Genomic DNA, 23,931 nt, shown 5'->3' with positions numbered 1-23,931 from the left:
GCGGTTCCAGACTGAAGCGCCTAGAACCGCACGGCCACACCGGCCGGCTGCTATTCTGAGATGGAAGGTCGGCTACATGAGATGAATTCGTGGTGGGAGCCATCAAACCAGTTACAAGACCGGTTTTTGTAGTGAATTTATAACGAAGGCATTATGAACTGATGAGAAAGTTTGTTATACCAAATAAAGTGTTTCCTGTTTTATATCTGCCTGGGAGCTTCGTCTTGCATGGAGAGACCTTTCCAGGCCACTTCATGTGTTGTGGAAGTTGATGATACCGGCGTCGTAAATGTAGTCCCATATGTGACTAGGATGGATGACAGAATTATCAGCACCATGATGAGCTGTAAGGCGGACCACGACAAAACCGTCGCCGCTGTGGCAAATCCGTAGTTGATAAAGTCTCCACGTGTTGTAAGCGAAACTCACAAAGTCAGATGTGGAGAGCGTTCCAAACGATCGTCTGATTTTCTGGGTTACCCCTTGGAGGCGGGTCACCTGCCTGGTGCTGACACCGGCGAGGTGTTCATGTTCTACATTTGTTCTTACAACGTCTGTGTACATGGCTAACCATCCCATTCTGTCAAGATTAGAGCACAATTCATTGCAGATTGAAAATTCATTCCGATTACTATGCGGCCTGGCCAGTTGTCTACAGTTGGTCCCACAAGGTATGCAGGAGAGCTGCTGCTAATTTATAATGTACGAGGGAATTACTGGCAGGAGTCAGATGGTGAGGGTGGATAGTCAGTAGAGCACTCGGCCGTGAAGGCGAAGGTTTGAATCCTGGTGTGGCACGCAATTTTAATCTACCAGGAAGATTTAACGATTCATGTTTGGAACCACTGTGTGTCTGATCTACTGCCAGGCCTTTTGAAATATTTTACTGGAGTGGAACCACTGCGCAGATAAGTGATGTGACGATTCCAAAGCGGTCTTACCCCGGTTCTGAACTGCCGACACTTCCCATGAAGAGCCCTACTAGGGACAGGAGGTATATAAAGAAAATAAAATACGTCTCGACGCCGACTCATTGTTATTACGAGGGACTCCAATAAGTAATTCAACACTTTTTTCAAAAATGGTTCAAATGGCTCTGAGCACTATGGGACTTAACATCTATGGTCATCAGTCCCCTAGAACTTAGAACTACTTAAACCTAACTAACCTGAGGACAGCACACAACACCCAGCCATCACGAGGCAGAGAAAATCCCTGACCCCGCCGGGAATCGAACCCGGGCGTGGGATGCGAGGACGCTACCGCACGACCACGAGATGCGGGCAACACTTTTTTGTTTTATTTTTTCAGAAAGCAGGTTCGTTTTATTCTGGACTCCAGTCTCCAATACAATATACTGTTCCCCATTCTTTCGGCTAAAAAATCCTATTTTTCCAAATAATCTCTTTCCCATGTGACGGCCTTACCTTACTGACCGAACCAGTATGCCCGCGTGGTACCACTGGCCGACGTCGGAGCCAACATCTTGCTGCATCAGTAACCTCCCCATCATCCACGTACTGGTTCCCGCGGAGTGCATCCTTCATTCGGCCTAAAAGATGGAGGTTGGAAGGTGTGAGACCTGGGCTTCATGGTACATGAGGAACAACAGTCCAAAGAAGTTTTGCGAGCGCCTCTCAGGTGTCCAGACTCGTGTGATGTCCAGCTGAGCAGCGGTGTGTTTGATTCTGATCCGCCGTTCACCTCGGATGAGAGTGTCCGCACGTTCCATCTCTGCAGGAGTAACAATTGTGTGCGGCCTGCCGGCACCTGGGAGATCGAACAGGTTCCCGCAGCCATGTTGTGATGACGACAGACGCCTCGCCAACCACTCACCGTGATTTAATTTACTTCCAAGTCTGTGAAAACATTGTGCAAGTGCCTATGAAGATCTGCGACAAACTGGATTTTCATCGAGAGAAAATGACTGCTCTCTTCTTAGAATGCAACTCCATTACAGACGCTATTCTTAGGACAAAATTTAGCGTCACCACTACCGGAACTTAATGAAAAGACTTGACATAGCAAATTCCGAATGTTTTCAACTGAAACTGGCCATCAAAAAAGTGTTGCATTACTTATTAAATGCCCTACGCATAGCACGCAATGAATGAGGGAGCCTGTAACGTAAGCATACAGCTTGAACTATTGTAAAGGGATTTTCTCTGCCTCGTGATGGCTGGGTGTTGTGTGCTGTCCTTAGGTTAGTTAGGTTTAAGTAGTTCTAAGTTCTAGGGGACTTATGACCACAGCAGTTGAGTCCCATAGTGCTCAGAGCCATTTGAACTATTGTAAAATTCTAGAGGAGATTTTACTGTATTAATCACCTGAAATTTGAAGCAGGTACGTTGGCACTACATTAGATACCATTTTTACAGTATAAGGGGGTATATAATCTGTCATATGTCAAGAAAACCGAAACGCAAAGGAAAATTATTATTTTATTCATATGTTTGTATTCCACTCCCATCTATCACACATACGTGCGCGTGCACACACACACACACACACACACACACACACACACACACACACACACACGCACATAGGTTAATAGCATACCTCATATGTAGACGTGAGCTGCAAGCCGAAAAAGACAGGCAGGTACAACCAGTTGACAATAAGGCAGGTGAGTACGGTAGAAATAACCACCAGGCCGTATAGTGTCCCGTACAGGTAGATCTCAGAAGGTACTCCCATCAGAGTTATTCCAGATATGTGGCTGGAACATTAGCATACAGAGATACGTGTGATTCACTACATTTCACTATATGCTCGATTACAGCAAAGATTGTTTGACCTTAAGTTGAACAAGTAACTGAACGTAAAATGCGTGCCTGCCGTCACTTGCAAGATTTTGTTTCGTGTTCGTGAGTAGCAGTAGATAGCTGGTTCTGGAAGCTACGTGCTTACTCTATTCACACACAACTGTTGCAGATCTTACAGTAGCTTAATAGATTAACTAATTCTTCCTACAAGGAAGAAGCATTGTGCTAACATCTAAAAGCATATGAAAATGATTTTAAAATACACATCTACGAGTACGTTTTTTCTACGGTAGATAAAGTACTGTGAGGTGAAGGGACAAACATTTATTTTCTACGATGTATGTTATCATATGAGCACATATGTCAATGAAGCGAAGTGAAACAGCTCATGGCAGACATCTGCAGCAAGTTTTTGAAATTAATCTACTGTAGAGTAGATATGCTGAAACTGAGGTGTGATGTCCATATGTTACTTGCACCAAAATGTATACTGTTCTACATTGCGGTGTTTTAACAACAAATTCAGTAGTTAAAGTTCAGGCAAAGGAAAGAATGTATAACAACACAGAAACTTCTATTTTTAGAGCTATGGCTCTGTAAGTACTGCACGTGTTAACACGTATTTTATCTAGGTGATGTTTAGCATCTAGCCACATAATATCTCATTTACGATTCTACCAATGTAGGAAATACTGCAACAGTACACGAGTTCTGCACACACAATACACGAGTTCTTTAGAAACGACTTATCCTACCGTTACCAGACTCAGGCCTGAGCCCAACATAAGACTCTGGTGTTTATTACATTTTTGTCTTAATATATAACGAAGTTTTTGTGATTACATAGTTTAAAATATGTTTTAAGAGCGTTGCCCAGAAAGTAATGCATTGCATTTCCTTTTCTCAGCCGAAAACAATACTACGAATGCGAAACGTTACTTGCGTGCCACTTGAAGTCTCATGAGTGAAATTTCCGTCACTTCCGACAGAGAGCGTAGCTGGAAGACAATTTCAAAATGACGTCTGTAGGTGATGTACGTTACAAGCAACGTGCAGTCATTTCATTTCTCACTGTAGAGAAAGAAATTATGAGGAATATTCACAAACGCTTGTGCAAAGTGTATGGAGTATCTGCTGTCGACAGAAGTACAGTTAGCCGCTGGGTTTCGATGATGAGGTCATCAGATGGCGGTTCGGCGAAGTTCCACGATTTTCAGCGGTTGGGGAGACCACCCACTGCTGTCATACCTGTCATGTTGCAGCGAGCTGATGTCATTCGGGAGGAGAGACGCATTACAACGCGGCAGTAGTTGCTACATCTGTCAATCAGCAAAGGAAATGTGGATGCAATTATCCACATTCTTGGATATTCAAAAGCGTGCGTACCGACAGGGTATACACGCCCTTGTTTCGCACTGGAGGAAGGCCACAGAACGGTATGGAGGTTACCTGGAAAAATAGGGTGTGTAGATAAAACACCTTTCTTTCATGCTTGTAATTCTCATTATGTTCAATAAGGAATTGTTGAAGAAAAAATGCGATGCATTACTTTATGGCCAACCCTCGTACATTATATGTAAACTCTATACAATGTACATGCTTCATGAAAATCTCTTCCTTACATATTAAAAAAGAGCAGTTTGAATATCTTTTCTGATCCATGCTGATCCATGAACTGAACTAAGTACAAGATGATGGATAGATTTGTTTACATCGGCTGTTGATTTGATGTCCCACAGAACATGATAGGTGCGCAGATATGGACACTTCTGAAGCCACTGCAGAGATACTTCTTCGTAGTGTTGATCATTTTAAAGCTGTACTTTAAATTATTTAGGTTTAAAAGCTGCTGGTACTGACGAATGAAGAATATTCTGTCAGATGTTATTTCCATCATTTCAAATTAAAAGCACTGTATGAAATTTTTGGAGGTTGATGATTCTATTAAGTGACTGAATCAGGCTAATGGAGTTACGATACTGGACTCCAATAGGAAATTAGCTTCCCATGATTTATTGTAACTATAAGACTACTGTTAGATGTTTTATGGATCTGGAGTGTTAAAATATATTTTGTAGTTCGATGCCTCACGGTCTTCAACAAGGACCATTGTTTAACAGTTGCTGTATTTACAGAAGTTAATTGTGCTGGCTTACGACACACAGGCAAGCAAATAACAGCTATGTAACAAAATAAGTTAGTTCATATCAAGAGACATTAGCCCTGTAATATCCTTGTAAGAAACTATAGAAAGAGAAATTTGTTGCGTTACTAACATACCAACGTTTGAAATTTTTTACCAGTTCCTACTGTGTTTTAGCTGTAGAATTTGTAGAATCTGTGAGACTGGGTGCATGCCAACAGACTTTGGGAGACATATCATCCACACAAACCCCAATTAGATGGGCAAATAAGGACTGAAACTGATGTACAATCTGTGTAACTGCTCACCTACAAACGTTTCTAACAAGTATAGAAGAATGGAAAAGACAGCTGAGAACCTCTTACATGACGATCAGTTTATCTTTTTAAGGGTGAAAACACCAGTTCTCCAGCGAAACTTGCGGTACTAGCACTCCTGGAAGAAAAGGTATTGCGGAGATATGGCGTAGCCACATCCTGCGGAACGATTTCAGAATTAATTTCTCACTGTGCAGCCAAGTGTGCGCTGATGTGAAAGTTCCTGGCAGATTAAAACTGTGTGCCCTGCCGAGACTCGAGCTCAGGAACTTTGCCTTTCGTGGACAAGCATTCTACCAACCCAGCTACCCAAGCTCTTCTATGATATTTGGAAGGTAGGAGTTGACGTATTGGCGGAAGTGAAGCTGTGAGGATGCGTCGTGTTTAGTGCTTGGGTATTTCAGTTGGTAGAGAACTTACCAAATGTTCAAATGTGTGTGAAATCTTATGGGACTTAACTGCTAAGGCCATCAGTCCCTAAGCTTACACACTACTTAACCTAAATTATCCAAAGGACAAACACACACACCCATGCCCGAGGGAGGACTCGAACCTCCGCCGGGACCAGCCGCAGAGTCCGTGACTGCTGCGCCTTACACCGCTCGCCTAATCCCGCGTGGCGAGAACTTACCGGCAGAAGGAAAAGGTCCCGATTTCGAATCTAGATCCGGCACACGGTTTAAACTGCCAGTAAATTACAACTTTCATGGTATTAGAGGGAGATGCAGGGGGTAAAATCGGTAGGGAAAGACAGAGATTGGAACGCATGCAGGAAATAACTTCCGTGGCAGCAGAGGGCAAAAGCTGAAGAGGAATACCTCTGCGTGGACAATGTGTAATATATAATTGAAGAAGCTGTCTGCAAGTGCTTCACTGAGATGCAAAGATTATTACAGGAGAGATATTCTTGGTGGTGATCCGCATCAAACCTGCGCACTGCCGCCTGATAAACAAAGTAAGAGCATACGGAATATCAGACCGGCTGTGTGGCTGAATTGAAGAGTTTTTAGCAAACAGAACATAGCATGTTGTTATCAATGGAGAGACGTCTACATACGTTAAGCTAACCTCTGGCGTGCCACAGGGGAGTGTTATGGGACCATTGTTTTTCACAATATGTGTAAATGATCTAGTAGATAGTGTCGGAAGCTCCATGCGGCTTTTCGCGGATGATGCCGTAGTATACAGAGAAGTTGCAGCATCAGAAAATTGCAGCGAAATGCAGGAAGATCTGCAACGGATAGGCACTTGGTGCAGGGAGTGGCAACTGACCCTTAACATAGACAAATGTAATGTATTGCGAATACATAGAAAGAAAGATCATTTATTGTACGATTATATGATAGCGGAATAAACACTGGTAGCAGTTACTTCTGTAAAATATCTGGGAGTATGCGTACGGAATGATTTGAAGTGGAATGATCATATAAAATTAATTGTTGGTAAGGCGGGTGTGAGGTTGAGATTCATTGGGAGAGTCCTTAGAAAATGTAGTCCATCAACAAAGGAGGTGGCTTACAAAACACTCGTTCGACCTATACTTGAGTATTGCTCATCGGTGTGGGATCGGTACCAGGTCGGGTTGACAGAGGAGATAGAGAAGATCCAAAGAAGAGCGGCCCGTTTCGTCACAGGGTTGTCTGGTAAGTGTGATAACGTTACGGAGATGTTTAGCAAACTCAAGTGGCAGACTCTGCAAGAGAGGCGCTCTGCATCGCGGTGTAGCTTGCTGTCCAGGTTTCGAGAGGGTGCGTTTCTGGATGAGGTATCGAATATATTGCTTCCCCCTACTTATACCTCCCGGGGAGATCATGAATGTAAAATTAGAGAGATTCGAGTGCGCACGGAGCCTTCCCGGCAGTCGTTCTTCCCGCGAATCATACGCGAGTGGAACAGGAAAGTGAGGTAATGACAGTGACACGTAAAGAGCCCTCCGCCACACACCGTTGGTGGGTGGCTTGCGGAGTATAAATGTAGATGGATATGTAGATGAGACTGATGAAAATAAAATAAAAAATAAAGAAAGAGTGTGTCGTGGTCGAATGAACATACTGAGAAGGATGTTCAAGAATTCCATTCGGCTATATGTCAATGGCTCTAGAAAATTTTAGTAGTTTGTTGAGTCAGTTAACGTTTCGCAAACGTCCGTACTGCTTCACTGGCCATTTCCCAGTCTTAATGTGACGTTACAGCCCACGTACCTGGCCACCAGCGACACGGCCACCGGCAGGACGCTCATACTCTTGCCGCCGTGCAGGTAATCCACTTTGGCGGTGTTCTTGGCCCGGCCGCACACGCCGAAGTAGACGCCAACGACCAGGGAGACTGCCAGCATGAGTCCGAACACCATGTGGTCCAGCCAGCCGAAGCGCAGTCCGGGCAGCATGAGTCCCGCAGCGGCGTCCTCAGCCATGGCAGCGACTCTTTAAGACAGGACTGTGCGGGCTCGGGCGGCGAGCAGCGGCGGCCGACTGAACTGTCTCCTCACGTGGCGGAGGGGCAGGGCAGGTCGTGAAGCCGACCGCGCGCTGCCAACAGCGCTCCGCGCTGACCTCGTGCAACTGCGACCTCTGCGAACAGCCAGCGGCAAATCACACTCCGACGTCTCCCTGTTTAGTGTCCAGTCTGTCATCGCCTATAGCAAGACGAAACAGCTACCTGAAAAGTAAAATGTAAATGTCGTGTGACTAGGGCCTCCCGTCGGGTAGACCGTTCGCCGGGAGCAAGTCTTTCCATCTGACGCCACTTCGGCGACTTGCGCGTCGATGGCGATGAAATGATGATAATTAGGCCAATACAACACCCAGTCCGTGAGCGGAGAAAATCTCCGACCCTGCTGGGAGTCGATCCCGGGCCCTTAGGATTGACATTTTGTCGCGCTGACCACTCAGCTACCGGGGGCCTACACCTGAAATTCAATATGGCGTGCGATGGGCGTTCTATAAATAATGCATCATATCTTGTAGATTAAAACTGAAGAAACTGCAAAAAGGTGGGAATTTAAGGAGATGGGACCTGGATAAACTGACTAAACCAGAGGTTGTACAGAGTTTCAGACAGAGCATAAGGGAACAATTAGCAGGTATGGGGGAAAGAAATACAGTAGAAGAAGAATGAATAGCTTTGAGAGATGAAGTAGTGAAGGCATCAGAGGGCCTAGTAGGTAAAAATACGAGGGCTAGTAGAAATCCTTGGCTAACAGAAGAAATACTGAATTTCATTGATGAAAGGAGAAAATATAAAAATGCAGTAAATGAAGCAGGCAAAAAGAAATACAAACGTCTCAAAAACGAGATCGACAGACAGTGCAAAATGGCTAAGCAGGGAAGGCTAGAGGACAAATGTAAGGATGTAGAGGGTTATCTCACTAGGGGTAAGATAGATACTGCCTACAGGAAAATTAAAGAGAACTATGGAGATAAGAGAACCACTTGTATGAATATCAAGAGCTCAGACGGAAACCCAGTTCTAAGCAAAGAAGGAAAGCAGAAAGGTGGATGCAGTATATAGAGGGTCTATACAAGGGAAATGTACTTAAGGACAATATTATGGAAATGGAAGAAGATGTAGATGAAGATGAAACGGGAGAGGATGTTCATGAAGATGAAATGGGAGATACGATACTGTGTGAAGAGTTTGACAGAGCACTGAAAGCCCTGAGTCGAAACAAGGCCCCGGGAGTAAACAACATTCCATTAGAACTATTGACGGCCTTGGGAGAGCCAGTCCTGACAAAACTCTACCATCTGGCGAGCAAGATGTATGAGACAGGAGAAATACCCCCAGACTTCAAGAAGAATATAATAATTCCAATCCCAAAGAAAGCAGGTGTTGACAGATGTGAAAATTACCGAACTATCAATTTAATAAGTCACAGCTTTAAAAAACTAACGCGAATTCTTCACAGACGAATGTAAAAACTGGTAGAAGCCAACCTTGGCGAAGATCAGTTTGGATTCCGTAGATATATTGGAACACGTGACTAATACTGACCCTACGACTTATCTTAGAAGCTAGATTAAGGAAAGGCAAACCTACGTTTCTACCATTTGTAGACTTAGAGAAAGCTTTTGACAGTGTCGACTGGAATACTCTCTTTCAAATTCTGGAGGTGGCAGGGGGAAAATACAGGGAGCGAAAGGCTATTTACAATTTATACAGAAAGCAGATGCAGTTACAAGAGTCGAGGGGCATGAAAAGGAAGCAGTGGTTGGGAAGGGAGTGAGATAGGGTTGTAGCCTGTCCCCGATGTTGTTCATTCTGTATATTCAGCAAGCAGTAAAGGAAAGAAAAGAAAAATTCGGAGTAGGTATTAAAGTCCATGGAGAAGAAATAAAAACGTTGAGGTTCGCCGATGAAATTGTAATTCTGTCAGAGACAGCAAAGGACTTGGAAGAGCAGTTGAACGGAATGGACAGTGTCTTGAAAGGAGGATATAAGATGAACATCAACAAAAGCAAAACGAGGATAATGGAATGTAGTCGAATTAAGTCGGATGATGCTGAGGGAATTATATTAGGAAATGAGACACTTAAAGTAGTAAAGGAGTTTTGCTATTTGGTGAGCAAAATAACTGATGATGGTCGAAGTAGAGAGGATATAAAATGTAGACTGGCAATGGCAAGGAAAGCCTTTCTGAAGATGAGAAATTTGTTAACATCGAGTATAGATTTAAGTGTCAGGAACATGTTTCTGAAAGTATTTGTATGGAGTGTAGCCATGTATGGAAGTGAAACATGAAATAGTTTAGACAAGAAGAGAATAGAAGCTTTCGAAATGTGTTGCTACAGAAGAATGCTGAAGATTAGATGGGTAGAGCACATAACTAATAAGGAGGTATTGAATATAATTGGGGAGAAGAGGAGTTTGTGGCACAACTTGACAAGAAGACGGGACCGTTTGGTAGGACATGTTCTGAGGCATCAAGGGATCACCAATTTAGCATTGGAGGGGATCGTGGAGGGTAAAAATTGTAGAGGGAGACCAAGAGATGAATACACTAAGCAGATTCAGAAGGATGTAGGTTGCAGTAAGTACTGGGAGATGAAGAAGCTTGCACAGGGTAGAGTAGCGTGGAGAGCTGCATCAAACCAGTCTCAGGACTGAAGACAACAACTGCAACAGGGCCTCCCGTCGGGTAGACCGTTCGCCGGAGCAAGTCATTCGATCTGACGCCACTTCGGCTACTTGCGCGTCGATGGGGATAAAATGATAATAACAACACCCAGTCCCTGAGCGGTGAAAATCTCCGAGCCTGCTGGGAATCGATCCCGGGCCCTTAGGAATGACATTTTGTCGCGCTGACCATTCAGCTACCGGGGGCCTACACCTGAAGTTCAATATGGCGTACGATGTGCGTTCTATAAATAATGCATCATATCTTTTCCCTCTCAGTCTTAGTTGAAAGAATGCGAAATTTGTTTTGGAACATCGTGGAATATGCCCGCTTCATCCGCTGTAGTTTCATAAAGTTCCGCTTGGTGCCTGTAAAGGAGCTGCGTTCCAACAGGAAAGAAAAAAGATTGTGTTTAACGTACTTTCGACATCGAGGTCACTAGAGACGAAACACAAACTTGAATTGTGTCGAGGATAGGGAAGGAAATCGGCCGTGGCCTTTCAAAGGAACAGTCTCGGCATTTGCCTGGAGTAATTTAGATAAATCAATGGAAACCAAAATGCGCGTGGCCGGACGCGGGTTTGAACAATCGTCCTCCCGAATGCTAGTCCAGTGTGCCAACCAATGCGCCACCACGCTCTGTTCAGGTGCGCTCCGGGCGGAGAGCTGCCACTGAGTTTCTGTTAGGGGAAAACCAGGCATCGAAGATATTCATATGCACTCACAGAATGTCGACGGAGACATGGAAACATGGCACCAAACAGGTGTAGTTACAAAGGAAAATGGAGAAACTTGTAACACCTCGGTTCAGTTTACAGTGATAAAAGCTATAGAAAGAATAATTTAAAATTAAGAATAGAATTTTGAGAGGGGAAAATAGTGTAGAATCAGAGTTCGGTAATTGCAGATCAAAATTATAGTATATCAGCAAGTAGTTTAACGTCTAAATACAGCAAAGCCACGGAAGCTCCGTCATGGAGAAGGCAGTGACTTTAAACTCTTGCGATGAAAAACTTATAAAAAGGCCTGATCGTCTTTATTGCCGCCTTTTTTCCTTGATCGTTTCGTTAAAGGGCGGGAAACCCGTGTCAGTCAGCGAGACAATAATTAGAATGGACTTTATCGTGTTAAGATTCACGATAAACTGTTAGAATATTACGGAGATTAAAAGTGATGTAGTGTACAATCTCTGACTGTTGGTAGCAACGGAGTATTAAGGGGATTTTAGGACTTTTGTGCTAGATTGGAACTTTACAGACATAAAAACGACAGAAACTCAAATTATCTGCTGATACGAGTGAATTCAGAGGTGCCGGTATTGAGATATTAACGTGTGGACTTTCGAAAGTGTCGTGTGCCGTTAGTTGCGAATCTGGACGTATTGCGTGTGCATATCGGCATTTGCGGACTATTTAGATTCCTCCAGGCTAGGAACCTTTTAAATAGACCATCATCCGTCACCATCTTAATCCTTGAATATAGAGTGAAAGTGAAATACAAGAGTGTTGTACTTATTTCATTTACCTAGTACTAATCAGTGAAGGTTTTACGGAACCAAAGCTATTCAACGGTAAGTCAGCACCATCTAGCGGAAAGCGTAAGCATTAACTAACACGCTACTGAAGTGAACGTTTACGTGTTTTACGGACTGCTTAATATGAACTTTTGTGACACTTTGACTTCCCTATTTCCTCAGAAAGGTGGCGCCGGCTGTCTTAATCACAAAAGGGGAGAATTTTAGCCGGGCAAATTACTAAATAAAAGCGATATTTACAAGACTCGCAGTAACAGCAAAACACAAGGCCTGCATCTCATCGGAGAGTCGTCGTTGTCACGTCGGGAATTAAAGCCGGAAAAACTATCGACGATACGTATCTACGAGCAGACGTCGACGTGGAGTACCTAAAAAGGGAACCACAAGAGAGTTGAGGGTGCTCCAAACTGGATAGGTTGAATAGGGTGAAGGGTGGTGGGGAATGGGTACTGACAGTTGGCAAGAAGGCAGCTAGGAAGAGGAGGTATTCAGACAGTTATAATTGGTGTACATGCAATAGATTTGACCAACTGTCAGAGTTGAGCGGAGAGGAGCCTATTGTAGCTGTAGATGTAGGAAACATGCAGCAATCCTCAGCAGTTAGGAGGCCTAGGTCAGTTGCAAAGTCTAACAGAAAAAACAAGGTTCTGCTGCTAGATAGTTCGCATGGTAGACATGTGCGTCAGCAGTTACAGTAAGTGATGGAGAGTGAGTACCAGGTCACAAGCATTGTAAAGCCAAGTGCAGGATTGGCTCAGGTGACTGACATCATAGGGGAGTTATGTAGGAATTTTACGAGGGAGGGTCAGGTAGTGATAGTGGGTGGAGCAGCGAACAGTCTTGATAGGGATAGGGAATATCATGTAGTTGGTGACCTGGTAAAGATATCTGCTCAAAGTGGTGAGTGTGCATTTAGTGCAACTGTTTCAACGTCATGATCGGCCTCATCTTAATGCAGCTGTTAGGCGCGTTAACATGTGCCTGGATAGGGCGCTGATAGCAGAGGGCATGGGTCATATTTCAGTGGTGCTAGTTGGGTCCATCAGTATATCGGGTTTCACTAGGCATGGCCTGCACATCAATAGGTATGTGTAGGGGAGGCTGTCAACTTACAGTGTAGTGGGTGGTGGTGGCACCACTCATGGAAAAATTTCACAGCATCCTCACAAAATCGGTTACGAACAAAAAGTGGCAGCTGACAATGAACAACAAAAAGTATGAGATCCCCTTATGAGTTGGAGAGAATATTGTATACAGAGAAAAGTATACCGCGAAACTGTAGTCTAATGTAATTTCTTAGACTAATTTTAAGGATCACAGGAAGAAATGCTCACTAGAGACTGCGTTATTGAGTTGTCACCTACATTTTACAGTCTTTGTAATAGTTGGGCTTCAGATTTTGGTTTGCGCAGCATTTGTAAACACTTCACGTTCTACTCATTTAAACACTCTATAATATATTCATGTAATATGGAATATAGTGTTAATTCTTCAGGTAGAGAATTTTATGTTGAGTAAAATGCTGTATATTTTTAGAACTTTTTATGTAACACTTGGACAACTGAACCATACTTCGTCGGTCGTCTACAATTTTAGACCTTTAAAGAGTAGAACGTCTTTTACGGTGGAATATATGATATTTGCAAAGTAACTAAATTTCTTGAACGGCTGAAAAATTTTACCTGTATTGAAAATGAAAATTTATATTATCTGATGTAGGTTCCGCCTTTTATGCAAAAACACTGTCTTTTTATCGTTATCCAAATGTGTTCAGGCACCTCTGTGCCATAATAGTGGGTTTTGTTAATTGTAAACGTGATTTTACATTATATGGCTTTGCAGGTCCTTCTGTATGATGTCCTGCACTACCAGCTTGTCATGTTTTGTTCCGAATGATCCTTTTTCTTTCGCGTTCTGAGGGCATTGCGCTCGCACACGCACACACACACACACACACACACACACACACACACACATATTAATGTACTTCATGTAATTTCGTTTTTACAAATGCCTTTTCACTTCGCAAAACGCGGTAAGCACTTTGTTCGGGTAGCAAGAAAAAACAGTGTTTTTGCATAAAAGTGGAACCTACATCCAAAATTTAACTGAGAACATGGACAGAAAGACAGGAGCTCCAGACCCCAAACATGAATATAGGAAATTAATATGTTTCTAATAGCTTTTGTTTCAAAATGTATTAAACTTCTTAATGGTTTTTGATAATATTGTTGCTTAATTTGATTGCACTTACTGATTGTCGCAGAGCAATAATGCAACAGATGGACAAAAGTACAGTATTGAGAAGATTCTTTCGATTTGCAGTCCTCTTAAATTCCAGTCGAATATTTGTTCATAGGTACATCATCACGTCTTACCTTTGAACAACTTTTCACATTCGGAAAAAACCTGAATTTTCCAGGAGTATATTCTAATTTCAGAAGAGACTGCAGCATTTAAGAAGTGAATGCCGTCTTTTAAAAAAGGAATATGGAAGTATATTAAATAGCCATTACAGCGCGAAAGCCTGAAAATTCTAACAATGTACGATAAACTTCCCTACTAAAAAACAAAATAAATCCTTTAAATTTCGGTTACAGGATACATAACATTAATAATACTGTAGGTTCAACTAAGTAACTAGCGACTTCAATCAGATGAACCATTTGCATGGAAAATGTTACAGGGAAGGCGAACCAAAGAATGCGTTTTATTGGTGCAACACTTACAAGAGGCAACAAAGCTGCTAAAGACACAGCTTACACTACGCTTTTCGTTCCCCTTCTGGATCGTAGCTAAGGAGTATGGGGTCCATACAATATAGGATTGCACATCGAAATAGTTCAAAAAAGGGTACTTCGCTTTGTATTACTGCGAAACAAAGCGAGATGAGGGAGACATTTACTGTTGTGGTGAGATCTTTTCACGAAATTTAAATCACTAGCTTTTTCCTCCGAATTCGAAAATATTTTGTTAACTCTCGCCCACATGGTGAGAAATAACATATGTAATAAAACAAGACAAATCAGAGCTAGCACATAAAGATTTAGGTGTTCACTTTTTCCACGTACTCTTGGTACGAGGGAGATATACTCTTAAAGTGGTTCCTTGAACGCCCTGCCAGAAGTAAATTGCAGCGTTGTCTGGTAGATACTGTCATGAGTGCCCTAACCGTTACTGGGTAGTCACTACTATTGACGCACTCTGGTGTAAAGATGAAGCAGCATCAGGGCCGACGAGAAATACGGGCCCCTCAACGTACTTGTGACGTCACACTAGTCGTCTGCCACACTTCACGAACGCTGGGCTCCATACAGGACTCACATGAAATTAGTATGTAATTGGAAAGCTACCCACTGAAGGTCTTCACTTTGCCGTATGCTGTCGAGATCTTGCATGCATTTCAATGTGCGAATAAGGATTATTAAAATAGTCCAAAACATTACTCGTTATGCACCGGAGGCGGCTGCCGGTACTCGTAAGACTTGCAGCGTCACGTGCTGTGATGTACGTCCTGAGCCCTGTCTTTCTCGTGGGCCTCGAGCATTATTTAATGATGTCACATAGGATGAGTTCGACTAGACGACAAGCAAGTCAGAGCCACAGCCACTGCGAGACATGGCAGCTCTTTGTATTCCTGTATACCCTCAAATCACCGGCAAATAAAATAATGTATTCTGCCACATACTATGTAAAATTTCATAATTAGTCATCGATCCATCTTGGTGATACAATTGTAATGGAGAGCGATGTACTTACTGCATCCAACATTCCCAACAACCCTCTTCTCTATTTCCCCTCTGTCTTTAAAATTATCTTTTACTGTTATGTCCAGTTATTAAGTATTTTGCAAACGTTAGCTTTTTTTATTATCTTTCCATAGATAGCATTCACAATCTCCTTTTCTTAAGAAATTCATTGCAGCCGTCGACTGTTAAAATTATTTTTTTATTCAGGGATATGATAGCAACGATCATTCACAGCAAAATAGTCTAGGAACTATGAGCTTTAAAATGGATGCCGTAAGAGCTACAAGCACTTCTGCGTATTCGATACCGTGAAACACATCTCTTCTTCTTCATAAGTGCTCATAACATAGCATAGGTATGCATTTTGGAGCACATATTTACTAGGGTTTCTTCCTTTTTTTTCGTGTCGTTTCTTCCCAAAATGTGGAAAACAAAGAGCTTGCAATAGAAGAGATTTCTTCCACAATATCGAAGACGATAGGGAGTGTTCATAGATACTGAGTCTTCCTTCTGGGAGACCCTGTATAGGCAGTGTTCGGAACTTCCGCCTTTCGCTCTTTTTCAAATGGAGAAACACATCGCAGTTTTGAATATGTCCGACAGTTTTAAGCGACGTATTTCAAAATTAACATGTAATTACTGCCTCACTTTTAAAATAAATATAATAAAGTAAACATACGTTTAAATTTTGGTAGAAAATGCTCCAGACCTTCAATCCTGTGAGCTGTCTGTTACACTGGGGGAGGCAGCGAAGTTTTTCACCTGAAACAACTTTCGACTCGTTAAGGAAACTTGTAATCTCTTCTCAGCGAGAAGAACAGTAACGAGGGGCCCATGAAACAAAGACCGAAGCGTTTCGATAACTTCTTTAATTACCGAAATACAGGCATCATTTTTTTTAGAGTACAACGGTAGTTTATTTCTTGTGTCCGAATAGCAGATCTGTATGAGATAAATTCACTCAAGAAGCTCTTTTGCAGAGCTCAAATTATGGAGTAAAAATGCATTGGGGATGGAGATGTATCTGCTGTTGTTGCCACCGTCTGAATGGTGTGCTGTGCGAAGTGTAGGCTGCTCTCTGCGGAACTAACAGCGCAAAAGCGAGCTACAGGTGACGTTATGTAATTTTTCACGAATAATAAACATGCTACAGCGCCGCTATAGTTTGTTAGTCGACCACGATATTATTGCACCTGGGTGTGAGGGCACTTCGGTCGGCTTATCGCCAGTTTTTACGACGATGTTTCACGAGGACACGCTGACCCACGTATACTATAAGCACAACTGTCTCAAAATCATGCACAATGCCATGCGATTCCGATAGTCACCATTGTACGTTGAAAATAATTATGACAGTCTAAATCGCTAGGCACTACTATTAAAAGGTGACCAGTTTCGGTTATCACTTGATCATCTTCAGACCTACAACCATACTGATTGACAGTGGCTGTGCTTGGAACAGGAACCACTGAATGATGATAGTCATAACCACTTGGCTATCGTCGTTCAGCGGTTCCTACTCCATGCATAGCCTTTGTCCATCAATGTGGCTGTAGGTATGAAGATGATCATGTGAAGATCGCTCACCTTTTAATTAATGTGTCTTCCGATCTACACTGGCATAATTATTTTCAAAGATTATGTTTTGATCGCTGATATCTTCACTAACATTTTCAAGAACCACTGTACGGTCGCGCGGGGTAGACGCGCGTTCTGAAACGTCTTGTCACGGTCCGTGCGTCTCGCGGCTCCCCCCGTCTGAGGTTCGAGTCCTCCCTCGGGCATTGGCGTGTATGTTGTCCATAGCGTAAGTTAGTTTAGGTTAGATTAAGTAGTCTGTAGGCTTAGGGACCGATGACCTCAGAAGTTTGGTCCCTTAGGTTAGTTTAAGTAGTCTGTAGGCTTAGGGACCGATGACATCAGAAGTTTGGTCCCATAAGACCTTACCACAAATTTCCAAATTATTCCATTGCACGTGTTTAATCTAAAGTGACCGCGTGTTTCCGATAACGACCACGGGAAGCCAAGTGGGGTAGTAGTTCTAAGATGCAAGCATTCAGGGTTGTGTATGTTATTACTGAAAAAGGGGTCGCAGCGGTCAAATAATGAACTGTCATTCGGTAAAGCGGTAGTTCAAATCCCCGTCAGGCCTTCCATTTTAACGTCTTCTATGGTTTCCGTTAAACCAAATGCTGGGATACTTTCTTTGCCAGACATCTACGTTCTCTTCAGTCTGGAGGTATCATTATCCTTGACAGTTAAAAATTTTTGTGTATGTCGCAAATATCCTGAAAAGCCAATAAAGTTTTATAAATCACGTGCAGCAATAACTTAGCGTGAACGAAATTACACTAAGTGAGATCGCTAACGGACGCTGGAAAGGAGGTTCAAAAATGGTTCAAATGGCTCTGAGCACTATGGGACTTAACGCCGGAGGTCATCAGTCCCCTAGAACTTAGAGCTACTTAAACTTAACTAACCTAAAGACATCACACACATCCATGTCCGAGGCATGATTTGAACCTGCGACCGTAGCAACAGCGCGGTTCCAAACTGAAGCGCCTAGAACCGCGACTTCTATGTATTAAGATGTTCGATTTGAATCTGTGATTGAGAAATAAGACGTAATTTATTAGAGTACAATTAGTCTCGTTTAACGTCATCACGATTTATAGTGCAAATGATCCATTGAACGTGACACTAAGCAATTAATTTAACTGGATGTTTTACCACTTATAAAATAGGTTTCTATATTTTAATCTTACACGGTTCAAAAAAAATTTTTTTCGTGGTTAGTTTCCTACAGTTATCACTACCACCACACTACTATTATTTGCTCTTCGTCTCATTTCAACGTATAATCCCTAATAGAAGCATTCATTTCTCCAAAATTCTGGTTACCGACTCTAAACCATGTTGCACCACATTCTCTCCAAATGTGAGAGACTTCAACCCTCTGTAACAGTATCACGAGGGTAACAGCGAGCATCGAACAGTTTCTTATGCTCCAGATTGCTTCAGAAATTTTTTTACTTCTTCAGTTTTATGTCCTATCCAGATTAGAAAGAGGGAAAAAATATTATCCGAAGAAAGTGAAGTTGGTGTTCGTTCACCAACAGCAAATTTGAGGAGATTGTAAGATGTATCTGTCACATTTAAATTAGTTTTCTATACTGCGAAAATATTTTTTTGACACCGACCTACTAAGGGAGAACCGATGAACGCAGTAAAATACGGGAAATCAGAGCTCGTACGGCAAGATATAGGTGTTCGTTCTTTCCGCGCACTATACGAGATTGGAATAATAGAGAATTGTGAAGGTGGTTCGATGTGAACCCTCTTCCAGGCACTTAAATGTGATTTGCAGAATATCAATGTAGACGTAGTTGTAGCTGTCGCCTGACTATAAGAATCAAAAAGTGTGGCGGTGTTTCAACAAGTATCGTCTGCATAAAAGCGCAACCTGCTCAACGGCCACAGAAAATCTCTCTAGTCTCCATCTCCTATAAAAAAAAAACCTCGTAAAATCCCCTTAATTGATGTTTGGTGTAAATCTCTAGAGCATCCATAAGATTGTCGAAAATCTGTTCTTAATTTTAAATATGGCTGGAGAATGTTAATCTTTTTTATTTTCCATTTTTTTAATTTATTTTTTTAATGATGAAACTTCCTCGTCTGTGAAACAGCTGAAACTTATCAAGCAATATCTTGAAAAATCTTACTTATTAAAATGTCCACACTACAACTGGGCTTCCGCCGTTTTGCAATAGATGGCTTGTGGTGGTGCTGGTGATAGGTCGTAAGTTTCATACAGTAAGCTTAGGAATTTGTAAAAATGGAGGCATCAGAATATTAGTGGATATGCGATTGCATCAGAAAGTTATTGCCGACTGAATATTATCAATTACTTTCTGGAAGTTTTAATTTTATGCTTTAAGATGAAGAAATCTGAGGCCGAGGCTCATAAAATTCTGGGTAAGACCTGTGTTAAGGCAACTGTCAGTAAAAGGAAGTGCAGATAATGGTTTCCACACTTGCAAAACGGTAGTTTTGATGTGGAAGACAGGCATAGCGGTGGAAGAGAGAACGTTTTGGAAGCTACTGAAATCGACGGAAATGATCACATGTAATCGTTATCGAAAGCAACTGGTGCGTTTGAGCCGGACACTGAAGGACAAACGGCCACAATAGAGTGACAAACATGGAAAGGCGATTTTACAACACGACAATGCTCTACCCCATGTCGCAAAATGCATCAAAACCTACCTGGAAACGTTAAAACGGGAAGTCCTATTCTGTCCGCCGTATTCTCCCGACATTGCTCCCTTTGACTAGCTCTCGTTTCTGATACGTGGCACACCACCGGCCTAACCAGCGCTGCCAGTCATATGAACAAGCGCAAAACTAGATCGATTCATGTGTATCCTCAGAAGACGCCCAGTTCATCCGCCACGGGATTCGTGTGCTGCCCGGAAGATGGGAGAAAGCAGTGGCCAGCGATGACCAATTACTTTGAATCGTAAACATTTTGCAAGCTTTTCCGAAAAGTCGAGCTTCGAGGAAAAAACATCTCATTATGAATGCGATATATAAGCTTCGAAAACTGCTTTTGGGAAATTTTGTCACATTTTTAATCGTAAGAAGTATAAAAATTCAAATATTTATCTCGTGCAAAAATGTATAACTCAAGTATGGTGTATAAAATCTACAACCATGTGAAATACCTGTTTCATTTTAATTAGGGCGGGAATTATGTTTTCGTTTTTGCTTGAAGTAGGCGACAATTTAGTCTGTGGAAAAATTTCTTACTTGAGAACTGACAGTCGAAATGTTTGTACAGCAGAGGTGGTAGCCGACAATATCAGATTCCTAGTGGTGCATTGTTGGCGGTTGTGCACCTACCTTGTCGCTTTCAAATGCCAACTAGTTTAAATATTCCTGAACTCCCTGTGCTGGTGACTACTTACGTTTCACTGGGTTGATGTTTGAGATCTCGGTACGACACCTGTATCGTAGCAGAAGCTTCTGGGTAGGGATTGCTGCGCCGGTGTCGCATCCCTTATAAATACGGTGTGGAGGTGAGAAGACATACGTAAAATGTGCGGAAATGCCAGACAGCTCTTGACAACAGGAGTGGTTAAAGAAGAAAGTACAGAGTCGCGCCTTCTGCCTCTGATCACGTGAGGCACACTCGTGCTGTCTCGAAGAGGTCGTAAATCGCGTGAACGCGCTGCGGCGCTTTATTGTAGTCGTAAATAAAAACTCCAGAGCGTGAGTTAGCGCCACGTCGGAGGCGACGGGTCGGTAACCGGATGAAATCGGTTATCTCTTCTTGTGGACAGCGAACGGCTGCCGTGGTAATTTCCATCTGCGAAGGTCGGGGTCTGGCCATTACGCCACAATGAGGAAATGGCCGTGGCGGTTGGTCGTCTGGGTAAGTGGACAAAACGTCGAGGCGTGCCTGTCAACTGCCACGAGGTCCTTCATTGCTTTAGGAGCGCCCGCAGCTTTTGGCACGTGCGAGTAGACGTAGCTTCAAGACGGTTACACGCTTCAGATTCTAATATTGTTCGACGGTTATTTTGCTTAGTTATAAATAATAAATAGAGTTGTAAACGAAATGTGATCAAAAACTGTTATTATGCTGATGTATTTAAATAACTGTTTGTCTTAACCTTAGATTACTAAATCCTCGCAAGATTTACAATTGCAGTAGTGTATAAAACAGGACACTTTGTACTTAATTTCGTGGGTAACGTACCATTGGAGATCTAATAATTAAATATGTTGTGGTCTTCAGTCCAAAGACTGATTTGATGCAGCTCTCCATGCTACTCTGTCCTGTGCAAGCCTCTTCGTCTCTGAGTAACTACTGCAACCTACATCCTTCTAAATCTGCTTAGTGTATTCATCTCTTGGCCTCCCTCTACGATTTTCACCGTCCAGGCTTACGTGCAATATTACATTGGTGATCCCTTGATGCCTCAGAAAGTGTCCTACCTACCAATCCCTTCTTCTAGTCAAGTTGTACCACAAATTCCTCTTCTCCCCAATTCTTTTCAGTAGATCATCATTAGTTACGTGATCTAGCCATCTAATCTTCAGTATTCTTCTGTAGCACCACATTTCAAAAGCTTCTATTCTCTTCTTGTTTAACCTGTTTATCGTTCATGTTTCACTATCATACATGGCCACATTCCATACAATTACTGTCAGAAAGGACTTCCTGGTACCTAAATCTAAACTGGATGTTAATAAATTTCTCTTCTTCAGAAACGCTTTCCTTGTTATCGCCAATATACCTTTTATATCATCTCTGCTATTAACTGTAACTAATGCATAACCTGTAAATTATGACTTTCTTTGAGTAAAATGTGGAGCAGAAAGCTTTGCAATGGTTTAGTTCAAAATGGTTCAAATGGTTCTGAGCACTATGGGACTTAACATCTTAGGTCACCAGTCCCCTAGAACTTAGAACTACTTAAACCTAACTAACCTAAGGAAATCACACACATCCATGCCCGAGGCAGGATTCGAACCTGCGACCGTAGCAGTCGCACGGTTCCGGACTGAAAATGGTTTAGTAGCGTTGTAACATTTCCTCCGTTTAGTGTTCAAGGGCCGATTGAAACTTGTATTTCAATTGCTGTATTTTCGAAATAATTATGGTTTTATATGCATTTACTAACGGCCTAGTGTTTTAAAAATAAAAAAATGTGACAATACTATTGCTTAACAATCAAAATAATTTTCATCCGACTACACCATTCTACAAAAGTTATTGAAGGCAATATTACGCAACATAGTTTATTATGTTCGTTACAATCTGCAGGCACCCACCCTTTATGCCTCAAACCACATTCGATTTTCGGTAAAGGAAATTGCACTCATATGGCTTAAATACGAGGAATATGACACAGTATCAAGCCCACTCCAACTGTTTAATGAAAGATAGTGGCTGGTTATAGTATCTCATTCTACTTTTCAGTGCGTAAAATGACAGCTACACTGAAAAGATGTGATCTCTCACACTTCTTGCTCCCGTAATGCTGGAAGAGATGTAGACGTCAGCTTCTCTACTCATACTTTGGAGAGTGAAAGTTGTTTATACTCTTTTATTTCTTTTTACGACCGAACAACTGTATGTATTGATTTTTACTATTTGCGATGGATTTCAGAGCAACGAAAACAATTTATTAATCACATAGAGCCGGCCGCTGTGACCGAGCGGTTTTAGGCGCTTCAGTCCGGAACCGCACTGCTGCTACGGTTGCAGGTTCGAATCCGGCCTCGGGCATTGATGTGTGTGATGTGCTTAGATTAGTTAGGTTTAAGTAGTCTAGGGGACTGATGACCACAGATGTAAGTCCCATAGTGCTTAGAGCCATTTGAACCCTTTGAATCACCTAGAACGGTAATCGATACACTTGACGTATGAAACTGTGCAGCTCTGCTTCAGTAGAACCATCTGTCAAGGCCACGCCATAACTGAGAAGTTAAGTTTTTGACTTGGAGTGTAGCTACGCTGTTCACCAGACTTCCACAGGGCTACTTCCAAACATTCGTGTGTCACACCATATACCTGACTCATCACTTTTGTTTCACAGACCCAGAAGTTATTCTAATTAGAATAACGTAGAATTATTGTTGATGCTGCCTATTCTTCCTTCAGATCATTTGGTTTTCTTCTGCAGTCGAGAACAAAAGTCGAGGCTTACTGTCTGTCGAAGAATCACTCTGTTACTAATTTCTGAACGAGAAATCTATCTGACGATTGCTTTGTTCAAAGCAACTTAATATACGGTCGTATTAACTGTTGGTTTTTGGCTGTTTTAGTGAAAATGCCATATTTTTTGTTCACCTTCGATTCTGTAAGATATTTGTAGAGGCTCATATTCCCAGCAAAATTGTTCTTGATGGGTTTTTCTGGAAATTTTCCGTGGTTAAGCGGTAGCGTCTTTCAGTAGCAATCAAAGCATTATGGATCACGAGGCCAGTGAATGATTTAATTTTGAATACAAGATGTGTACAGTGAGAAGTTTGGAGAATGAGCACCTGGATGGACTTAAAAGTGTAATGTTGTTCACGACGTCGTTGCAGTCAACAAATGCATGGATTTACAGTTACCATGAAGAGCGTGGCCAGAGATGTGCAGCACTATCGAAGACTAAAAGCTTCCTAGTTGTTACTGTCATAGGTTCGTATATTGTTTTACCACGACAGTCTTCTCCAAAAACAATTTTGAAATGTCTGTAATGGTTCTTTTTGTGAAATTCTTGTATGTCACATGTAAACCTAGTTCCT

At 42.2% G+C, this 23,931-nt stretch overlaps 1 protein-coding gene across 1 annotated transcript in view; it reads right to left on the bottom strand.

Annotated features, from left to right (window-relative positions):
• Positions 1-20,715, bottom strand: part of LOC124795307 (sodium-coupled monocarboxylate transporter 2-like) — a 95,262-nt gene extending 74,547 nt beyond the window's left edge. Inside the window, exons 1-3 of the mRNA XM_047259276.1 lie at positions 20,595-20,715; positions 7,430-7,798; positions 2,563-2,722 (exon numbers count right to left, since the gene is read on the bottom strand). Of these exons, the coding sequence (XP_047115232.1) occupies positions 2,563-2,722; positions 7,430-7,641 (372 nt within the window). The 5' untranslated portion in view covers positions 7,642-7,798; positions 20,595-20,715. The remainder of the gene's footprint in view (positions 1-2,562; positions 2,723-7,429; positions 7,799-20,594) is intronic.
• Between the last annotated feature and the right edge of the window lie 3,216 nt (positions 20,716-23,931).

This window comes from Schistocerca piceifrons, chromosome 4 (genome assembly GCF_021461385.2).
Source record: "Schistocerca piceifrons isolate TAMUIC-IGC-003096 chromosome 4, iqSchPice1.1, whole genome shotgun sequence".
Taxonomy (NCBI): Eukaryota; Metazoa; Arthropoda; class Insecta; order Orthoptera; family Acrididae; genus Schistocerca; species Schistocerca piceifrons.
Note: the sequence above shows the minus strand (reverse complement) of the source record. Positions and strands in the feature narration are given on the sequence as shown.